Source organism: Salvelinus alpinus, chromosome 4, assembly GCF_045679555.1.
Source record: "Salvelinus alpinus chromosome 4, SLU_Salpinus.1, whole genome shotgun sequence".
In the NCBI taxonomy this organism is placed as follows: domain Eukaryota; kingdom Metazoa; phylum Chordata; class Actinopteri; order Salmoniformes; family Salmonidae; genus Salvelinus; species Salvelinus alpinus.
Genome location: NC_092089.1, coordinates 64,867,251 through 64,890,280, shown reverse-complemented (window position 1 = coordinate 64,890,280; position 23,030 = coordinate 64,867,251). Strand labels below are relative to the sequence as shown.

The 23,030-nt window shown below is 47.2% G+C and overlaps 1 protein-coding gene across 3 annotated transcripts in view; it reads right to left on the bottom strand.

Annotated features, from left to right (window-relative positions):
* The window catches only part of LOC139574157 (janus kinase and microtubule-interacting protein 1-like), a 36,665-nt gene extending 13,635 nt beyond the window's left edge, over window positions 1-23,030 (bottom strand). The window contains exons 1-10 of one of the 3 annotated variants that reach the window (XM_071398391.1): window positions 22,508-23,021; window positions 6,849-7,152; window positions 6,026-6,358; window positions 5,508-5,669; window positions 4,467-4,676; window positions 3,952-4,068; window positions 3,622-3,768; window positions 3,138-3,257; window positions 2,554-2,706; window positions 1,806-1,868 (exon numbers count right to left, since the gene is read on the bottom strand). In XM_071398391.1, the coding sequence (XP_071254492.1) occupies window positions 1,806-1,868; window positions 2,554-2,706; window positions 3,138-3,257; window positions 3,622-3,768; window positions 3,952-4,068; window positions 4,467-4,676; window positions 5,508-5,669; window positions 6,026-6,358; window positions 6,849-7,004 (1,461 nt within the window). In that variant the 5' untranslated portion in view covers window positions 7,005-7,152; window positions 22,508-23,021. Of the gene's footprint in view, window positions 1-1,805; window positions 1,869-2,553; window positions 2,707-3,137; window positions 3,258-3,621; window positions 3,769-3,951; window positions 4,069-4,466; window positions 4,677-5,507; window positions 5,670-6,025; window positions 6,359-6,848; window positions 7,153-22,507 lie in introns of all 3 variants that reach the window. The other 2 variants (XM_071398392.1, XM_071398393.1) reach the window with 2 other exon arrangements.

Genomic DNA, 23,030 nt, shown 5'->3' with positions numbered 1-23,030 from the left:
AACCCTCTGTATTGTCTAGTATTGTGGTGGCTGCATCATGCATGCTTGTCGCCGGCAGGGACTGAGGAACTTATCAGGATAAAAATAAATATGAAAGTAGAAAAGTATGAGGAAAAGCCATTGTAGGCTTCTGAAAACCTAACCCTGAGATAGTAACATGTTCCAGCTGTAAAATGACACGCATTTTAATGCCAAAGACACACCAGAATGTCTTTTCAAGAGGTGTTGAGTGTTCCAGAATGGTCCAATCTCAGTCTGGACTTAGATCTGCTGGAAAATCAGAGACAAGGTTTGAATATTGCTGTCCATCAATGATTCCCAACCAAACGTACTGAACTTGAGCAATTTTGTCAAAAACAATGCATATACAGTATGTTGCCCTAAGAGTTGTGCAGGGTTGGTAGAATCGTATTTAAAATTATTCACAGATGGCAAAGGTGCTTCCACCAATTATTAACTCAGATTTTTTTATTACATTTGGAAAAAGTTCTAATGTTTTTCTTTCACTTTGAAAGTGTGGAGTAGGTTGTGAAGATCGGTAGCATAAAAAAAACATGCAAGGCTGTGCAAGGGGTGTGTAGACTTTCACTAGCGACTGTAGACAGTCCGTCAACCTCGGGAAACAATCACTTCCATATCCCTTACCATCGGATTACGAAACCAAAACTCTCCTCACAATATTCTCTAAAAGAAAGAGGCCAATCTCGTCCTTCCCATTGATCTTAACAACATTCTCTAAAACCACTGTATCTTTCCCATTGTGTACAGGTCCAATCCACTCAGTCAGCTCAAATGGTTACTATACCACAATAAAGTCCTTACCATCGTGTTTGTAGGTCATCTCCTGACAACCGGAGAAGTAGAGACAGACCATAGCACACAGGCCGATAAAGAAGGAGAAGTAGAGGATGAGCTGGAAGTACTCATACATACTGCTGTTATACTAGAACCCCCCCCGACAAATCCAGTATCTTCCAAGGCAATCTACACTGTACGTGCCAGTCCTCGAGCACTGAGCTCTGACACACAACCGTGTCTCAGTCGCGCACTACGCAGACAAAGACGGAGCGAGAGAGGTGGTGTTAACGAGCCTTCACTCCTCCCAAAGAAAAAAAAAAAAACCTGGATGATGTGTTTAAGATAGTCACCAGGCCTGCGAGGCAGCAGTGGAATACTTTTCCATTCCAGTCAAACTCTTTCCATAAGTGTGTTCTGTTCCATTTCCCAGTTTGAGAGTCCTAATTGACGTTTGAGGTTAATAATCTCAGTAACCCTCCCAGTGTGAGAGTGGCGCGTTCCGGTCGCCGTTTTCCGTTTCAGAGTGAGAGTCCCACTAGCTAGCTCCAGTTATAGATGCAGGGAGTGTGTTGAATCTTCCAGCACCTTCTCTCCTAACGTACATCACTGACTCTGCAGACTCGATTGAGAACCCAGCCCAATTGCGCTAATCGTGCCTCCTCATCAACACCTCATCTACCTATCATTGAGCTGAACAACAGGTGTCATCGTTCCCCTATGAGCCCAATTAGAAACACAGTCACACAGTTGCGCGCACACAAACTACACAAAGACAAAATCAAAAAACACACATAGTTCCCCGTTGAGCCCAATTACACAGAACCAGTGCATCGGCATCATGGGAAGAGACAGTTGCTAAGTGACAACCCCACTGGATCAACAGTGTGTGACCAGAGACAGAGAACACAACAAAGAAACGCCTAGTGCTAGAAAACAAAACAAAAAACCCACGTACACAGACGGAAACACACACACAGACAGAAGGGCGAAGGGAGCAGTAGTCCTACTTTAGGTGGTAGCTTGAGGGTTTTTCTTCGGTTATTTTTGCAGAGCATCAGTCTGTCACGTTCCTGTGCCAAAAAGGAGCAGAGGACAGCTTAGGATTTACAGCTTTTTGACTCCACACCACATGCATTGTGTGCAGTATGTATGAGAATGCTTGGTTTGATGTGGGACTGATCCTTAACCTGACAAACTAATTGTACTAATCTAGGCCATCTATCATCCCCTGCGTGTGAACTACTGGAGACCGAATCGGAGCACGGTGTGATTTAGGCTCGTCAAAATGCACCCATGGCAAAAAGTGAGACGAGTAGGATTCTCAAGAGAAGCAGGGTCAAGAGATTATGACAAAGAGTTGTGTGTACAACACCTTAAAATCAAAGGCAAGGAGCCAGCAGAACATCATGCAAATGAGTGAATTATCAGCAAGGCACTGATTTAAGGTGATTAGAACAGAGAGAGAGGGTGGTGGGTGGTTGGTGAGGGTCTGGAGGGAAGCCCAGGTGTACAGAGGCCCAACATGTTACCCAACAGTTCACTGACCCTAACGGCACCCATTTTATCCTACTGTTTCAATGTACTCTGGTAAAATTCAACAAAATGGCCCCCTCTTTGTTTATGAGCTAGTCCGGCTGCCTGATTCACTAATCTCACTACAATAAGGACCTGTCAATGCCCTGTTACTTGGAAGCTCGGGTGATTTAAAGATCAGATAAACTGCAGTGTGAATGTCTGTGTGTCCGTCTCCCTAACCTGCGTGAGTTCGTCGATGATGCCTCGTTGCTCGGCAACCTGCAGCTTGAGGAACTCCACTTCCTGTTCCTCGTGGGCGTGGCTTAGGTCTGTCAGGGAGGTAGGCCTCTTCAGCTGCTGGGGCTGCTGGGAACGAGAGTGCGCCTTCTCCTTCTGAGAGGGAGGGAGGGAGGGAGGGAGGGAGGGAGGGAGGGAGGGAGGGAGGGAGGGAGGGAGGGAGGGAGGGAGGGAGGGAGGGAGGGAGGGAGGGAGGGAGGGAGGGAGGGAGGGAGGGAGGGAGGGAGGGAAAAAGAGAAAGGGGAAGAGAGAAAGGGGAATAGAGTAAGGGGAAGTGAGAGAGTGGGAGGAGAGACATTCTCAGGGTTAGGCAACTCGAGCAGTGAGGTCAAGAGAGACAGGATTTCCTGAAACATAACGTAACTTTAAGTTGTGCAAGGTGACTTTGTAATCAAGGAGAATTGCAAATACTGCAGTCACACAGATGCTGCTACCTAATCATCTTGATGCTTTTTCTCAGATGTCCACTGGAGGTCTCCCTTTCCCTCTATTTCACAGAGCAATTACAAATCTCACATGGTACCTACTGGACAATGTATACTGTATTGGCAGTACGTCCAACCGGCCTCACAACCCCAGATCACTTGTAACCACGCCAGCCCAGGACCCTCATATCCGGCTTCTTCACCTGCGGGATCATCTGAGACCTGCCACACGTACAGCTGATGAAACTGAGGAGTATTTATGTCTGTAATAAAGCCCTTTTGTGGGGAAAAACTCATTCTGATTGGCTGTCCCTGGCTCCCCAGTGGGTGGGCCTATGCCCTCCCAGACACACCCATGGGCCTAACTGTAAGACAGGAAAATCGTTGAAAATGTTGCATGTTGCGTTCATATTTTTGTTCAGTATAGTTTCCTCTTAATCCATTCAGAAATATCTAAGCATTGGCTATACTCCTGCTACACTTATCAACACGTCGGTCCAAATACTTCCAAATGGTGTCCTCTTCCCATCATGAAGGAGACATGACAAGGAAAGTAGACAACGGAGGATATTTCTGGTTCCCTCACCATCTCCGCGTTCTCTCTGCTGAGGTTCTTGAGTTTCTCCTCCATGCGCTGCAGAGTCTGCAGGAGGTCATCGTTCTTCTTCGACATCCTCTTATACTTATCTAACAGGGGCTTCATCTGACTCTCTGCCTCGCGCACCCTCTTCAACTGACAGAGATGGAGGGAGACAAGAGAAACAGTGACCGATGAGATGTCGACCTATTTTTATATACCTGCACATTTCCATAACATCCCTTGAATGTTTCCATAAGTCCCCATAACGTCCCTACAATGTTCAGTTATCCACCAAGGTATTTTCTGTTTGTGTACGTGTAGGTGTGTGTTCCTCACCAGTTCGTTCCTCTCGTCTGCCAGCAGTGCGTTCCTGTCCTCCAGCTTCCTGGTAACAGAGTGGAGCTCAGCTATCTTCAGCTGGAACCTCCTCGCATCCCGAAGATCTTCCACCTCCTGAGAGAGACAGAGAGACAGAGAGACACAGAGAGACAGAGAGACACAGAGAGAGAGAGAGACAGAGACAGAGAGACACAGAGAGACACAGAGAGACACAGAGAGACACAGAGAGACACAGAGAGAGAGAGACAGAGAGAGAGAGAGAGAGAGAGAGAGACAGAGAGAGAGAAAGAGAGAGAGAGAGAGAGAGAGACAGAGAGAGAGAGAGAGAGAGAGAGAGAGAGAGAGAGAGAGAGAGAGAGAGAGAGAGAGAGATTGGGGAGATGATTAGAAACAAAGACAATGTGTGAATGAGTTGACCACCAGGTTTTTGGAAAATGCAATGTCAGTAAAATGTGTTCGTGCATAAGTGTGTGCTTGCCTGTGTGTGTATTTTAAAATGGGGCTGTCCTCACCTGGTTGTTGATATAGTCCTGGGTATCCCCCAGGGTAGGGACCACCTCTCTCTTGGGGCTGCCGTGGTGCCTCTCTGCCTCCCTGACTTGGCCCAGCTGCTCGTCCAGAGCCTCCTTTTGCAGCTGGAGCTTCTGGGCATAACCTGCCTGCACCCCCAGCTCCCTCTCCAACGCAGACACCACACGGTCCTTCCCCTTCAGCTCATCCATCTAAGAAAGATGGGAGGATGGGGAGGAGGAGAGCGGGAGACAAAGAGAGATGAGAGAGAAAGAAAGAAGGGGAGAGAGACAGTGATCGTAACTAACGTTCACTCTGGAACTCGTCTTATAACCCGACCTGCGCTCTCTTTGAATTACACTCAATGACGTTGGAGTCGCATACTTGTTCGTTCACTCGTTGTTCCCTTCCTCCCACAACAGCTCATTATTTTCCGACCACAAACGAGTGAACGAACAGGTATGCGACTCCAACGTCATTGAGTGTAATTCATTCATGAATCCTAGTTCACACTCCCCCTTCTCTCTTCATCTCACTGCCCGCTCACTCTCGCTTCCTTTCCCTCTCCTTATCCCAGTAAAATGATATTAGTGAAATGGCCTGGCTGTAAAACAGGTTAGAGATCCATCTTTTACGGCCCTGTGCTAGCATGCTGTGTTCTTCTGTCTGGTAGTCAACAGTCGACGTGTGTTATCTGTGCTACCCTGGGTGTCTGAAAACCAAAACTACACTGTGTGAAATAGAACTGGAGATCAACATAGGATACATTGCAATTCAAGCTATTGATCAGATCGAGCGCATACAGGGACGTGCATACAGGGAACTCAGCAGTACAGGATCTGAGGAATCAGTCTATTGTTTGAGGGTAATTCCAGTTTCACTTAGCTATGTCTTCTATTGGTTTGGAATTTGGTTAACTTTCAGGTCACTCAGCACCAGACAATCATGTCGTCTCTCACATGGTCTCGTTTGATGTGGGTTAGGATCAATCAGGGCTTCTGTGATCGGGTTATAGCGTGGCGGCCATGTTACGGTCGACTCACCACCCTTCGGATGTCTCTCTCGCAGTCTCTCTTGATGCGGTTGATCTCATCCTGGTGCTGCTGGTAGGCTGTTCGGAGGTCGGCTGCTTTGGCCTTGTCTGCCTGCAGTGCGTTAGCCAGAGCCTCCTCAACCTGCTTCCGTGCCGTCTCCTGCTTCATGACCTGAGGGGGAACACACACAAACGGACACAATTAGAGTGTATGTACACTTCCAAGTACTGGGACCCTGAAGCAATTAAGATGATTCAGGAGATAGTAATGTCATATGACTCTGCTAGTCCAGGAACAAAGAAGACGCTCTGTTTCTTTAAATAAGAACTTTCAAAACCTGACTAAAACAGTCAAACTACTTATACTGAAAACAAGAGGCCTGTGAAAGGAGTCTAGCTGGTAGTAGAAGGAATTTGCGGTAGCCTAACCTAAACCAGGCTAGGATTCTGATTGACCATGGGGAAAAAATTATTCATCTAATATAACAATGCAAGTTGGATTCAAGTTGATTCCCAAGGTCAACCTACCTCCTGCTGCAGTTTGAGTCTCTCCCCATCGAAGGCCCTCCTGGCCTCCTCCCGGGCCTCTCCTAGCAGGGCGCTCTTCAGTTTGTCAGCCGCCCCGTCCCTTAGCGCATGGACCAGCCCCTGGAGCCGCTGCACCTCCCCATCGCGGATCTTAATGGTACGTGACAGCTCCAACTCGTGTTGCCGTGCCAACGACTCGCGACCGGCAGCCAGCTCGCGGAGCTTCTCCTCGTGCAGTTTGGCGCGGAGGTCGGTGAGGACCACCGTGTGTTTGTGTTGTTCCAGCTCCCTGGCTTGCCTCTGCTCCTGGAGACGCTCTCTCAGCTTAGAGACCTACCCAGGGGAGGGAGAGGAGGGTGGGATAGAGGAGAGGGGAGGAGAGAGGCAAAGGGGAGGAGAGGTTTACAGGGGAAATAGGAAAAAGAGAGAGTGATAATGATTTCCTAATAGTATCATTAAGCAACAAGGCCCAAGGAGGTGTGGTATATGGCCAATATATCACGGATAAGGGCTGTTCTTAAGCACAACGCAACGCGGAGTGCCTGGATACAGACCTTAGCCGCGGTATATTGGCCATATACCACAAACCTCCGAGGTGCCTTATTGTTATTATAAACTGGTTACCAACGTAATTAGAACAGTAAAAATACATCTTTTGTCATACCAGTGGTATACGGTCTAATATACCATGGCTGTCAGCCAATCAGCATTCTGGGCTCGAACCACCCCGTTTATAATTAACAGTGTATCATTGTATAGGCATCAGATAATCACATCATCATCCTCATTATAATCCTCATCATGCGAGAGGGGGCGGGCCTACCTTGCCCTTCTCCTGCTGCAGTTCTATCTGGAAATCCATCAGCTTGCTCCTCAGCTCCTCATTGGCTGTCTGCGGCAAGTCGCCCATGACCTCCGTCCTCTCCTTCCCACGCGTCTTCTTGGAAGGCGGGGCTGAGATGGGTGTGGTTGATGCCATTGTGCTCCGGCCACCCAATCAGAGGGCACGACTCAGAGTGGATGAGGAAGTGGAGGAGAATCAGGCGATGCTCTTCCTCCCCACACAGCCTTCCCTGTGTAACTTCATCATCCTCGTCTACATCACTGGCTGAAGATCCCCGTCTGTCCTGCAGAGAGCGATAAGAACAACAGGTAAGTAATGTGAAAACAAAAATCATGGGCCAGCAGAGTGTAGCTTGAGGAAAACATTCTATTATGAGACCTAGAAACACCCACACATGCTCACACAGACACAACACTATTTCAACACCCACAGAGCTCACACAGACACACACACACACACCATTTCAACATCCACAGAGCTCACACAGACACACACACACACACCATTTCAACATCCACAGAGCTCACAGACACACACACACCATTTCAACATCCACAGAGCTCACAGACACACACACACACACACCATTTCAACATCCACAGAGCTCACACAGACACACACCCACCATTTCAACATCCACAGAGCTCACACAGACACACCTACCATTTCAACATCCACAGAGCTCACACAGACACACACCATTTCAACATCCACAGAGCTCACACAGACACACACCATTTCAACATCCACAGAGCTCACAGACACACACACACCATTTCAACATCCACAGAGCTCACACACACCATTTCAATATCCACAGAGCTCACACAGACACACACCATTTCAACATCCACAGAGCTCACACAGACACACACACACCATTTCAACATCCACAGAGCTCACACACACACAACACTATTTCAACACCCACAGAGAGCACACTGGCAGCTCTCCGGCCATTTATCATAATCCAATTCCTCTCCACGGGATCCGCTTAGAGGCTCCATCGTGCATGAAATTCTGTCTGGCCAGGGCAGTCTGGGAGTGGGGCTACTACAGCTAAGAGAACCCTCTACTACAACTACTACTGCTACAGACAAGAGAACCCTCTACTACTACTACTACTACTAGAGGTCGACCGATTAATTTGGATGGCCGATTAATTAGGGCCGATTTCAAGTTTTCATAACAATCGGAAATCGGTATTTTTGGACACCGATTTGGCTGATTTTTTAAATATATTTTTTTACACCTTTATTTAATCTTTATTTAACTAGGCAAGTCAGTTAAGAACACATTAAGAACACATTATTTTCAATGACGGCCTAGGAACGGTGGGTTAACTGCCTCGTTCAGGGGCAGAACGGATTTTTCCCTTGTCAGCTCGGGGGATTCAATCTTGCAACCTTACAGTTAACTAGTCCAAACGCTCTAACCACCTGATTACATTGCACTCCACGAGGAGCCTGCCTGTTACGTGAATGCGGTAGAAGCCAAGGTAAGTTGCTAGCTAGCATTAAACTTATCTTATAAAAAACAATAAATCAATCATTCATAATCACTAGTTAACTACACATGGTTGATGATATTACTAGTTTATCTAGCGTCTCCTGCTTTGCATATAATCGATGCGGTGCGTATCGTTGCTTCAATGTGTACCTAACCATAAACATCAATGCCTTTCTTAAAATCAATACACAGAAGTATATATTTTTAAACCTGCATATTTAACTAAAAGAAATCCAGGTTAGCAGGCAATATTAACCAGGTGAAATTGTGTCATTGCACGCAGAGTCAGTGTATATGCAACAGTTTGGGCTGCCTAATTTGCCAGAATTTTACGTAATTATGCCATAACATTGAAGGTTGTGCAATGCAAAAGGAATATTTAGACTTATGCCACCCGTTAGATAAAATACGGAACGGCTCCGTATTTCACTGAAAGAATAAACGTTTTGTTTTCGAGATGATAGTTTCCGGATTCGACCATATTAATAACCTAAGGCTCGTATTTGTGTGTGTTATTATGTTATAACTAAGTCTATGATTTGATAGAGCAGTCTGAGCGGTGGTAGGCAGCAGCATGTTCGTAAGCATTCATTCAAACAACACTTTCCTGCGTTTTGCCAGAAGCTCTTCGCTGTGCTTCAAGCCTATCAACTCCTGAGATTAGGCTGGTGTAACCGATGTGAAATGGCTAGCGCGCTAATAGCATTTCAAAATAGCACTCTGAGACTTTGAGTAGTTATTCCCCTTGCTCTGCATGGGTAACGCTGCTTCGAAGGTGTCTGTTGTCGTTGTGTTCCTGGTTCGAGCCCAGGTAGGAGCGAGAAGAGGGATGGAAGCTATACTGTTACACTGGCAATACTAAAGTGCCTATAAGAACATTCAATAGTCAAAGGTTAATGAAATACAAATGGTATAGAGAGAAATAGTCTTATAATTCCTATAATAACTACAACCTAAAACTTCTTACCTGGGAATATTGAAGACTCATGTTAAAAGGAACCACCAGCTTTCATATGTTCTCATGTTCTGAGCAAGGAACTTAAAAGTTAGCTTTCTTACATGGCACATATTGCACTTTTACTTTCTTCTCCAACACTTTGTTTTTGCATTATTTAAACCAAATTGAACATGTTTCATTATTTGTTTGAGGCTAAATTGATTTTATTGATGTATTATATTAAGTAAAAATTTTCATTCAGTATTGTTATAATTGTCATTATTACAAATGTAAAAAATAAAAATCATTTTTTTATTAAAAATCGGCCGATTAATCGGTACCAGCTTTTTTTGGTCCTCCAATAATCGGTATCGGTGTTGAAAAATCATAATCGGTCGACCTCTAACTACTACTACAACCACAGCCAAGAGAACCCTCTACTACTACTACAACTACAACAACTACAGCCAAGAGAAAACTCTAATACTACTACAGCCAAGAGAACCCTCTACTACTACTACTACAGCCAAGAGAACCCTCTACTACTACTACTGCCGCAAAGAGAACCCTCTACTACTACTACTACTGCCGCAAAGAGAGCCCTCTACTACAACTACTACTGCCGCAAAGAGAGCCCTCTACTACAACTACTACTGCCGCAAAGAGAGCCCTCTACTACAACTACTACTGCCGCAAAGAGAGCCCTCTACTACTACGGCCGCAAAGAGAGCCCTCTACTACTACGGCCGCAAAGAGAGCCCTCTACTACTACGGCCGCAAAGAGAGCCCTCTACTACTACGGCCGCAAAGAGAGCCCTCTACTACTACGGCCGCAAAGAGAGCCCTCTACTACTACGGCCGCAAAGAGAGCCCTCTACTACTACGGCCGCAAAGAGAGCCCTCTACTACTACGGCCGCAAAGAGAGCCCTCTACTACTACGGCCGCAAAGAGAGCCCTCTACTACTACGGCCGCAAAGAGAGCCCTCTACTACTACGGCCGCAAAGAGAGCCCTCTACTACTACGGCCGCAAAGAGAGCCCTCTACTACTACGGCCGCAAAGAGAGCCCTCTACTACTACGGCCGCAAAGAGAGCCCTCTACTACTACGGCCGCAAAGAGAGCCCTCTACTACTACGGCCGCAAAGAGAGCCCTCTACTACTACGGCCGCAAAGAGAGCCCTCTACTACTACGGCCGCAAAGAGAGCCCTCTACTACTACGGCCGCAAAGAGAGCCCTCTACTACTACGGCCGCAAAGAGAGCCCTCTACTACTACTACCACTACTGCAGCCAAGAGAGCCCTCTACTACTACGGCCGCCAAGAGAACCCTCTACTACTACTACTGCCGCCAAGAGAAATCTCAACTACTACTACTACTATGGCCGTCAAGAGAGCCCTCTACTACTACTACCACTACTGCAGCCAAGAGAGCCCTCTACTACTACGGCCGCCAAGAGAACCCTCTACTACTACTACTGCCGCCAAGAGAAATCTCAACTACTACTACTACTATGGCCGTCAAGAGAGCCCTCTACTACTACCACCGCGGCCGAGAACCCTCTACTACTACTACCACCGCGGCCGAGAGAACCCTCTACTACTACTACCACTACTGAAGCCAAGAGAGTCCTCTACTACTACGACAGCCGCCAAGAGAGCCCTCTATTACTACTACTACTACGGCCGCCAAAAGAACCCTCCACTACTAATACCACTACTGCAGCCAAGAGAACCCTCTACTACCACCACCACCGCAGCCAAGAGAACCCTCTACTACCACCACCACCGCGGCCGAGAGAACCCTCTACTACTACTACCACCACCACCGCGGCCGAGAGAACCCTCTACTACTACCACCACCACCGCCGCGGCCGAGAGAACCCTCTACTACTACTACTACCACCACCACCGCGGCCGAGAGAACCCTCTACTACTACTACTACCACCACCACCACCGCGGCCGAGAGAACCCTCTACTACTACCACCACCACCGCGGCCGAGAGAACCCTCTACTACTACTACCACCACCACCGCGGCCGAGAGAACCCTCTACTACTACTACCACCACCACCGCGGCCGAGAGAACCCTCTACTACTACTACCACCACCACCGCGGCCGAGAGAACCCTCTACTACTACCACCACCACCACCGCGGCCGAGAGAACCCTCTACTACTACTACCACCACCACCGCGGCCGAGAGAACCCTCTACTACTACTACCACCACCACCGCGGCCGAGAGAACCCTCTACTACTACTACCACCACCACCGCGGCCGAGAGAACCCTCTACTACTACTACTACTACCACCACCACCGCGGCCGAGAGAACCCTCTACTACTACTACTACTACCACCACCACCGCGGCCGAGAGAACCCTCTACTACTACTACCACCACCGCGGCCGAGAGAACCCTCTACTACTACTACCACCACCACCGCGGCCGAGAGAACCCTCTACTACTACCACCACCACCGCGGCCGAGAGAACCCTCTACTACTACTACCACCACCACCGCGGCCGAGAGAACCCTCTACTACTACTACCACCACCACCGCGGCCGAGAGAACCCTCTACTACTACTACCACCACCACCGCGGCCGAGAGAACCCTCTACTACTACTACCACCACCACCACCGCGGCCGAGAGAACCCTCTACTACTACTACCACCACCACCGCGGCCGAGAGAACCCTCTACTACTACTACCACCACCACCGCGGCCGAGAGAACCCTCTACTACTACTACCACCACCACCACCGCGGCCGAGAGAACCCTCTACTACTACTACCACCGCGGCCGAGAGAACCCTCTACTACTACTACTACCACCACCACCGCGGCCGAGAGAACCCTCTACTACTACTACTACCACCACCGCGGCCGAGAGAACCCTCTACTACTACTACTACCACCACCGCGGCCGAGAGAACCCTCTACTACTACTACCACCACCACCGCGGCCGAGAGAACCCTCTACTACTACTACTGCCGCCAAGAGAAATCTCAACTACTACTACTACTATGGCCGTCAAGAGAGCCCTCTACTACTACTACCACTACTGCAGCCAAGAGAGCCCTCTACTACTACGGCCGCCAAGAGAACCCTCTACTACTACTACTGCCGCCAAGAGAAATCTCAACTACTACTACTACTATGGCCGTCAAGAGAGCCCTCTACTACTACCACCGCGGCCGAGAACCCTCTACTACTACTACCACCGCGGCCGAGAGAACCCTCTACTACTACTACCACTACTGAAGCCAAGAGAGTCCTCTACTACTACGACAGCCGCCAAGAGAGCCCTCTATTACTACTACTACTACGGCCGCCAAAAGAACCCTCCACTACTAATACCACTACTGCAGCCAAGAGAACCCTCTACTACCACCACCACCGCAGCCAAGAGAACCCTCTACTACCACCACCACCGCGGCCGAGAGAACCCTCTACTACTACTACCACCACCACCGCGGCCGAGAGAACCCTCTACTACTACCACCACCACCGCCGCGGCCGAGAGAACCCTCTACTACTACTACTACCACCACCACCGCGGCCGAGAGAACCCTCTACTACTACTACTACCACCACCACCACCGCGGCCGAGAGAACCCTCTACTACTACCACCACCACCGCCGCGGCCGAGAGAACCCTCTACTACTACTACTACCACCACCACCGCGGCCGAGAGAACCCTCTACTACTACTACTACCACCACCACCACCGCGGCCGAGAGAACCCTCTACTACTACTACCACCGCGGCCGAGAGAACCCTCTACTACTACTACCACTACTGAAGCCAAGAGAGTCCTCTACTACTACGACAGCCGCCAAGAGAGCCCTCTATTACTACTACTACTACGGCCGCCAAAAGAACCCTCCACTACTAATACCACTACTGCAGCCAAGAGAACCCTCTACTACCACCACCACCGCAGCCAAGAGAACCCTCTACTACCACCACCACCGCGGCCGAGAGAACCCTCTACTACTACTACCACCACCACCGCGGCCGAGAGAACCCTCTACTACTACCACCACCACCGCCGCGGCCGAGAGAACCCTCTACTACTACTACTACCACCACCACCGCGGCCGAGAGAACCCTCTACTACTACTACTACCACCACCACCACCGCGGCCGAGAGAACCCTCTACTACTACCACCACCACCGCGGCCGAGAGAACCCTCTACTACTACTACCACCACCACCGCGGCCGAGAGAACCCTCTACTACTACTACCACCACCACCGCGGCCGAGAGAACCCTCTACTACTACTACCACCACCACCGCGGCCGAGAGAACCCTCTACTACTACCACCACCACCACCGCGGCCGAGAGAACCCTCTACTACTACCACCACCACCACCGCGGCCGAGAGAACCCTCTACTACTACTACCACCACCACCGCGGCCGAGAGAACCCTCTACTACTACTACCACCACCACCGCGGCCGAGAGAACCCTCTACTACTACTACTACTACTACTACCACCACCACCGCGGCCGAGAGAACCCTCTACTACTACTACCACCACCGCGGCCGAGAGAACCCTCTACTACTACTACCACCACCACCGCGGCCGAGAGAACCCTCTACTACTACCACCACCACCGCGGCCGAGAGAACCCTCTACTACTACTACCACCACCACCGCGGCCGAGAGAACCCTCTACTACTACTACCACCACCACCGCGGCCGAGAGAACCCTCTACTACTACCACCACCACCACCGCGGCCGAGAGAACCCTCTACTACTACTACCACCACCACCGCCGCGGCCGAGAGAACCCTCTACTACTACTACCACCACCACCGCGGCCGAGAGAACCCTCTACTACTACTACCACCACCACCGCGGCCGAGAGAACCCTCTACTACTACTACCACCACCACCACCGCGGCCGAGAGAACCCTCTACTACTACTACCACCGCGGCCGAGAGAACCCTCTACTACTACTACTACCACCACCACCGCGGCCGAGAGAACCCTCTACTACTACTACTACCACCACCACCGCGGCCGAGAGAACCCTCTACTACTACTACCACCACCACCGCGGCCGAGAGAACCCTCTACTACTACTACCACCACCACCGCGGCCGAGAGAACCCTCTACTACTACTACTACCACCACCACCGCGGCCGAGAGAACCCTCTACTACTAATACTACCACCACCACCGCGGCCGAGAGAACCCTCTACTACTACTACTACTACTGCAGCCGAGAGAACCCTCTATTGAATGGTCTGGGACTACTATTGAATGGTCTGGGACTACTATTGAATGGTCTGGGACTACTATTGAATGGTCTGGGACTACTATTGAATGGTCTGGGACTACTATTGAATGGTCTGGGACTACTATTGAATGGTCTGGGACTACTATTGAATGGTCTGGGACTACTACAAATTATTCCGTCTCTCCTTTCCCCAAGCCTAGTTAAATAAAGGTTAAATAAAAATAAAGAAATAAAGCCCTCGTCAGCCATCCGAGGGAGTCCACATCTAATCCTCAGACCCCTGCTGGCCTCTTTCCTCTCTTCAACTCAAACCTCCCACCTTGTGTCGGTCCTTCCCAGATCCATCCCCACTCCTTAGATACCTTCTGCCCTCCTCTTTGCAGTTATAATGCGGTTGGGTAGCCATGTTGTGCTGCAGATGTGAGAAGTTATTTTATGAGGCAGTATGACAGAATATATAAAACAGTACCCTCATTGAGAATGGACTTGGTCTCTTTCTAGATTCATAAGGCTAAGGAAGTGTTCCAGCGTAACCCAGTAACCTTCCCGTTCTGCTGAGTAATAAATAAATCATTCAAAATGAGGCATTAAGACCGGAGGCTACGCCATCCTTTCCCACCCGCACACCACTCACACAGATGGCAGCAATTGTTACCAAGGCAACTCGTGCTCTTAAACTTCACTCCTCCCACATTAAAAGGACCCTATGAAGGAGGAAAGTGACTCCCGGAGGATTTCAGACATCTTGACACACACACACACAAAAACACACCCGTGTTGCACTCACACTAAACACACAGACTACATTATTTCTTCATCAAGAGACCATCTCTCTCAGACGAGGATGACTGAGTCAGATATGCATTGCTGAGGGGCAGGGGAGCTCTCTACCACACACCGATAGACAGAATGAACAGGCACACACTGAGTGAAAACAGGAAGACAGGAAGAGATGGAGAGAGAGGTGGAGAGGGGCAATCACACTGAACCCCCTCTGCCCCCCCCCCCCACTCTGCCCTACTTTCTCACCTCCATCCTTTGCGTCGCTATGATGATGTCACGCAGCAGAGTGAAAGCTTTTCTCATTCTCCCATTCACTCACACAGAGAGGGAGAGACACAGAGAGAGAGAGAGAACGGAGAGGACATTGCACACAGCCACACAAAGAAAACCACATCTGTATTCTTACTAACATCTATTTACAAACACACACGACTCATTCATTCCTAACCAGAGCCTGCCAACAAGCTATGCTCAAAATGTTGTGTATCGAGCGATCAGCGAAGGGTTATACCATGATTGGTGAAAAATACAACTGCGCAATCAATACCAACAGGATGAGAAGCACGGCTCAGCTTGTAGCTCAATACGTGTTTGTGGGTGTAGTTTTGATTAGCGCTCAATTGAAAGGGGGAATTTGTCAATATGAACTCCATGCATTTTGCAATCTATGTTTTGGAATGTGAATGGCATGACCCCCCCCCCCACACTGACATTGGGTCTCGTCTTCCAGCCCAGTAGCGCATCAAACACAACCACTTCACATCTGTCATCAATAGAACAGATGTTCACGTCCCAATCACCACTGTGTGTCTGGGGAAGTTTATGGTCCAGGGAGAAGCAGGAATGTAATAACGGGAAGCTGTGTTGTTTTACGAGGGAAGAAACAAACATATGCTGAGCACTTGTTGGCTGCTTTTACCTCACTCTGCAGTCCAACTCATCCCAAACCCTCTCAATTAGGTTGAGGTCAGGTGATTGTGGAGCCCAGGGCATCTGACGCAGCACTCCATCACTCTCCTTCTTGGTTAAATAGCCCTTACACAGCCTGGAGGTGTGTTTTGGGTCATAAAAAACAAGTGATAGTGGGACTAAGCGCAAACCAGATGGGACGGCGTATCGCTGCAGAAATGCTGTGGTAGCCGTGCTGGTTAAAAGGTGCCTTGAATTCGCAAGTAAAGTAAAAAAAATTAAAAATTAAAAAATAAACTTTATTTTTGTTCCAACTGCCGTGTCTTTGTGAGACGCAGAGTAGGTGAACGGATGATCTCTGCATGTGTGGTTCCCACTGTGAAGCATGGAGGAGAAGGTGTGAGGGTGTGGGAGTGCTTTTCTGGTGACCCTGTCTGTGATTTATTGCGAATTTGTACTCATCAGACCAAAGAACAGGTTTCCAACGGTTTAATGACCATTGTTCATGTTTCTTGGCCCAAGCAAGTGTCTTATCATTGGTGTTCTTTAGTAGTGATTTCTTTGCAGCAATTTGACCATGAAGGCCTGATTCACGCAGTCTCCTCTGAACAGTTGATGTTGAGATGTGTCTGTTACTTGAACTCTGTGAAGCATTTATTTGGGCTGCAATCTGAGGTGCATCTAACTCTAATAAACGTATCCTCTGCAGCAGAGGTAACTCTGGGTCTTTCTTTCCTGTGGCGGTCCTCAAAGAGCCAGTTTCATCATAGCGCTTGATGGTTTTGTGACTGCAGATAAAGTAATGATGGACTGTCATTTCTCTTTGCTTATTTGAGCTGTTCTTGCCATAATATGGACTTGGTCTTTTACCAAATAGGACTATCTTATGTATACCACCCCTACCTTGTCCAAACACATTAAGAAGGAAAGAAGTTCCACAAATTAACAAGGCACACCAGTTAATTGAAATGCATTCCAGGTGACTACCTCATGAAGCTGGTTGAGAGAATGTTTTTTGTTGTTGTTACTAAGTGATTCCATAGTTTTGATGTCTTCACCATTATTCTACAATGTAGAAAATAGTAAAAATAAAGAAGAAACCCTTGAATGAGTAGGTGTGTCCAAACATTTGACTGCACAAGCAATTCATACACCGAATGAAGTGTATACACTCTCTATAGGGAAATATTGCTCAAAGTTCCATGCTTGAACAGTCAAGTCGTATGAAATGGAAACAGAGTGAAGGACGAACCCGCTCCTCAGAGGCCTAGCTAGTCAAATGTGGCACTGAGACAATCTGCTTAACAAAAACAGCAAAGAGCTTAATAACACAACACAGCAGGAGAATGGGACATGGTGAGGAAATGCTTCTGAGGAGATTCATAACCAACCAACTGAGAGGCAGACTTCCCCTTTAAAACTCTGAAGATTCACTCAGTAGCAATACCGCAAACACTAGGAACAGACAGAACCAATACCCAATACTACCAAACAGCAGAATCGCTATCCAAACCGTCTCTCACCAACAACCAAAGCACTGACACTCACCACCAGACAGTACAATACATTAGCAGCCTAAGGTGATATGTTATTTAAAAAATCCCTTTAGAACAGCCAAATGACCAACCTGAACCTCAGCCAAAAAAATGTAGTATTATTACAAACACATCTTCCTTCCGGAGTTTCCTGTCCCTGCGGACGTTACTGTGTTTCACACACTACATTGTACTGAGGGAGCTTTTGTTGTGGTACCATACAATGTACCATCATGATTGACAGTGTACTGTACTGCGTTGTAGTAAAGGTGTCATTGCCAGAGAACAGATATGGCAGTTGTACCAGCTTAACAGTGCAAAAGTAGCGTGGCAATAAAGGCAGATGCCTTTAGACTGGTCCAGAGCTCATTAGCCAAACACAGATGGACCACCTCTAGGCCAGTCTGCACAACAGAGCCCACACACACGCATGAACATACACGGCTGGGTTAAATATTAACATAGCCAGAGTGACTGAAGTGAGACAGAACACCCAATAACTGGGTTTAAAATGTACCTATAAAAAGGATCAGTGTTGTAAAGTAATTAAGTAAAAACACTTAACAGTACTACTTAAGTAGTTTTTGGGGTATCTGTACTTTACTATTTATATTTGAGCACTTTAACTTCACTACATTCCTAAAGACAATTATGTACTTTTTACTCCATCAGTTTTCCCTGACAGCCAATAGTACTCGGAACATTTTGAATGCTTAGCAGGACAGGAAAAGCCTCTGATCTGGCACTCACTAAACACATGTTTCGTTTGTAAATTATGTCTGAGTGTTGGAGCGTGCCCCTGGCTATCTGTACATTTTTTTAAAACATGAAAATGGTGACTTCTGGTTTGCTTAATAAAAGGAATTTGAAGTTATTTATACTTTTACTTTTGAAACTTCAGTATATTTGAGCAATTACATTTACTTTTTATACTTAAGTATATTCAAAACCAAATACTTTGAGACTTTTACTCAAGTAGTATTTTACTGGGTGACTTTCACTTGAGTCATTTTCTATTTAAAAAGATCTCTTTACTTTTACTCAAGTATGACAATTGGGTACTTTTTCCACCACTGAAAGGATGGGAGACACACACACACAGAGAGAGGGGCACACTCCTCACATACTGTAAATTCATTCACTACAGGATTCTCACACACAAATGGACTCAGCAGGCTGTGCTGTGATAAAAAGCTGCAGCAGAGAGGGAGGGAGAGAGAGCAGATTGTGGATTTACAGAACAGGTCTGGCCAGCCTCCAGGCCCAGGATTGGACCTGGCTTAGTCTGACTGACTGACTTGTGACTACGCGAGACGGCGGGTCATTGGACATGTGTCAATGTCTTCCATAGCGGGAGAAGAGGAAAAGTGACCTGGCAGAGGATGCTGAAACCCTTCTAATGGGAAGACAATGTGACAAATATACTAGAACTATAATAATAATGCTTTTGACACATCTCTTCACTCTTGGACATTAACCACGTTTCCATCCACAGTTTTCATACGAGTAAAGTTATACCGTAGAAACAAATATCACGACAACTGTGACGGAAACAGGACGTTTCGGTACAATTGTATAAATTCCGACAGAATGCGTTCACTTGACATGGTGGGATCTTTGTGTGTCGGGAAAATTAATTATGGAAGAAATGGCAGTAAAAACACCTTTAAGTCGCAAATATTGATTAAATAACCATCAAATTGAAGTAAACTTGGAGTCACACGATGACATGGTGTGTGCGCCTCCCACTACAACTCAGGAAACCATGCAGTTTATTATGCTACAGATAAAATAAGATATAATCAACTTCACAGGGGGGTGAAAGTGCACGGTATGCACTTGATGCTCGTTCCCAATAGATGTCAAGGGTCTTATTCTGATGACATGATGATCGATGCTTGACCAAAACATTCTCACTCTAATCCATAATAATCTCATGTGAACTAACCTACTCACACTATCTGCAAGATGTTGGCTAGAGCGCATGTGCCAACACAAAACTAGGCATATTTACCCATTTGAGATTTGTTTGATGTCGTTTTCACCCTATAGACCCATTTGGCAAAGTGGACCTGAAGGTGGTTCCTGGCATACTGCCTCCATGGTCATACAAAATGGATGGGGAAATGATACGACCTTAACACAACCTGTACACATACTGTAATATGATCATTTCTACAATGCAGTCCACCTGTACTGTCAGTACAGCATAGAAATGCTTCCCTTATCCAGGTGGTGTGACAAAGGCATTTCTAACAGACCTGCTAAACTTTCTTTGCTGTTACTTTTAAGGTTGGAGTCAACAAGTAATAGCCTACCTCCGGAAGGCAGAGCCAAGAACCATTTGTCCGCCAGCACGGGGAAAAGCTACACTGCTCACAGACCTGTGTAAGGTTCAATGTAATTGCATATAGTGAACACCTGCTAGACATTTGAAACTCTGTGTATTGGTCTTGTTTGAACACTTATTTTACTACTTATGTATTAGGAATAGGGAGCAGTGTTGGAAAAAGTACTCAATTGTCATACTTGAGCAAAAGTCAAAAGTCAAAGTAAACGCTATACATCAAACCAGATGGCACAATTTCCTTGTTTTTCTATTTACGAACAGTCAGGGTCACACTCCAACACAATTTACAAACACATTATTTGTGTTTAGTGAGTCCACCAGAGCAGAGGCAGTAGGGATGACAACACGTTATATTAATAGGTGCATGAATTGTACCAATATTGCTGTCCTGCCTGAGCATTTGAAATGTAATGAGTACTTTTGAGTGTCAGGGAAAACATATTTGAGTAAAAAGTACATATTTTCTTCAGGAATGTACTGGAGTAAAAGTTGTCAAAAATATATATAGTAAAGTACAGAAGAAAAAAACGACTTAAGTAGTATTTAAAAGTATTTTTAATTAGTTACTTTACAACCACTGATAGGGAGGGTGGTGAGTGGAAAGGGAAGGGAAAGGGGAAACCTAGTCAGTTGCACAACAATGCATTCAACCGAAATGTGTCTTCCGCATTTAACCCAACCCCTCTGAATCAGAGGTGCGGGGGGTGCTGCCTTAAATCAACGTCCACATCATCGGCGCACAGGGAGCAGTTGTTGTTATGGGTTAACTGCCTTGGGGTATCAATGTGAATGTGTTTAAAATAAAGTCATTAAATACAACGATTTAACATAATAATCACAGTGACATTGGGTTATAGTTAACCCAACGTGAGATAGGTGCTATAATGAACCACGGTTGGGTTATTTTTAACCCATTTGTTTTTAGTGAGTACAAACAACTCTATATTCACAACAGTCCAAGTCATGATGGGAGCTGCAGTGTTGTGTAAAGAGAGGGGACGGAGGGCTCAACAGTATATTGCAGTCTATTAAAAGGACTGCTTGCTACCTACTGTATGTGATGATGGTACTATGCTAAATTTGATAGAGCGATGTGTGGGATTTAAATAGGAGTGTATGTGTGTTCAGGTCCAGGACGATACCACTGTGCCAATATTTTGTCCAAAGTGAAAACACGAAGGAGACCAAACTCTTTGGTTCTTTAAAAACCTGCTGTATGTAAAAGGTTTCGTGCTTTAGCTTGGAAATGAAATGAAACGTGACTATGGATGACAACATAGGGATGTTTGTTTACAACATTCAGGCTGTTTTCCTAAAGTTAAATCCGCTTCATGTTTAGTTTCCTTGCCACGCTACTAACGAGAATTGCGATACCGGTATCGTCCTGGCCCTAGTGTGCGTGTGTAGCAGCATAGCAGTAGCAGCCTCTCATCCCCTCACACACATGATAATGCATCCAGTAACCTCATTAAAACCTGCCTCCATCTCTTGTTTTCTCCAACACTCTTACCCTACTCAAGGCTGGGGTGAGATGGGTAAGAGGTGAGGCGTGAGAAAGGGAGAGGGATACAGAGCCAGCAATGAAAGCAAGGAGAAATAAAGTGAGAAAGGCAAGGCGGATTTGGGACATACATTAGACTCCATACCAAATGTATTAGAAGGGCAGGGATAAAAGGGCAGGGGTTGGGGTCAGGAGTTTGAGGGTTGGAGGAGAGGCAGTGAAGAGAGCAAATCGTCCAGGCAGCTGTTGCCCTAAAGATTCAAATAGCAAAGAGTCACATTTGATGCCAAATCTGAGTTTAGGTGCCCAAAGCAGCTGCGGATCACCCCTTCTAATCACCATCATTAGTGATGTAAGCGGGACACATATGTTGTGCCCACTTGGAGAAATTATGTACATGGGTCCAGCTGTTTCAGGCAATATTACAGTACTGTAGGCTAGAGGAGATGGACATGTCATATTGGCGATGGACATGTCCCTAGGACATCAGCTATTTAACCACCACCAAATTTCGCCTAGGGCCCCCCAAATGTCCAGGGCCAGCCTGCCGCAGACCACAACATCCATATGCATGGCCAAGATGGCTCTAAAAAACTGAAGATCAGCAATCTGTCATGGCCATTTTGTAACATCAGCCGGCTAGACACAATATTACAATGTTACACGGACTACGTGTAAAGAAGATACAATGTAAAGACGGAAGTATGGAGTTAGGTGATGACTGGCAGCGCTACCCGGATATCAGAGGATGTCGCCCGTTGCAGAAGCCAAAGCCTGCCTGTCAGTTTGCGCACGTCACACAAATTCACAAATTTGCCTACAGAGCTATCGGGCTGCCCAACATAAACTTACTTAAATGGTGTCAGTCATCAAGTGAGAGGTATTCTTGTCGGTCTGGTTAAACGTTGCTGGTTCTCATTCACTATGGCAGCGGTGCCTCGGCGTCGGTTTATAGAGCGCACTCTCACCTCGATTTGGGATGCTGTGTTGGGCGTTCTCTTTTTTCCATCGAGCAGGCGAGTTACAAACTTATCCTCTCAAATAGTCTGCTATGAATTAATCCCTTCATAAATAGCAGCGAATGGTAAAGTTTGGCAAAATGTAGGCTAAATTCCACTAAAACGTGGTGTCTGGACTGGATTAACGGTTCTGCGGTGGTCTTCTCTCTGCACGCTGGCACACACCACGCCTACACGACGTCAGTTTTCTCTCAAAACATTTCATCCAACAGCTCAGCTCTCCCGGTAATAAAATGGGAGATAAAAAACCAACGCTACGTGGACGTGGGAAAATCATGGACGTCGCCGGTAACGCAAAAGACACGCGACACCTGACTGCGTGTTCAGGAATGACACCGCACGGGAAGAGCGTGCGT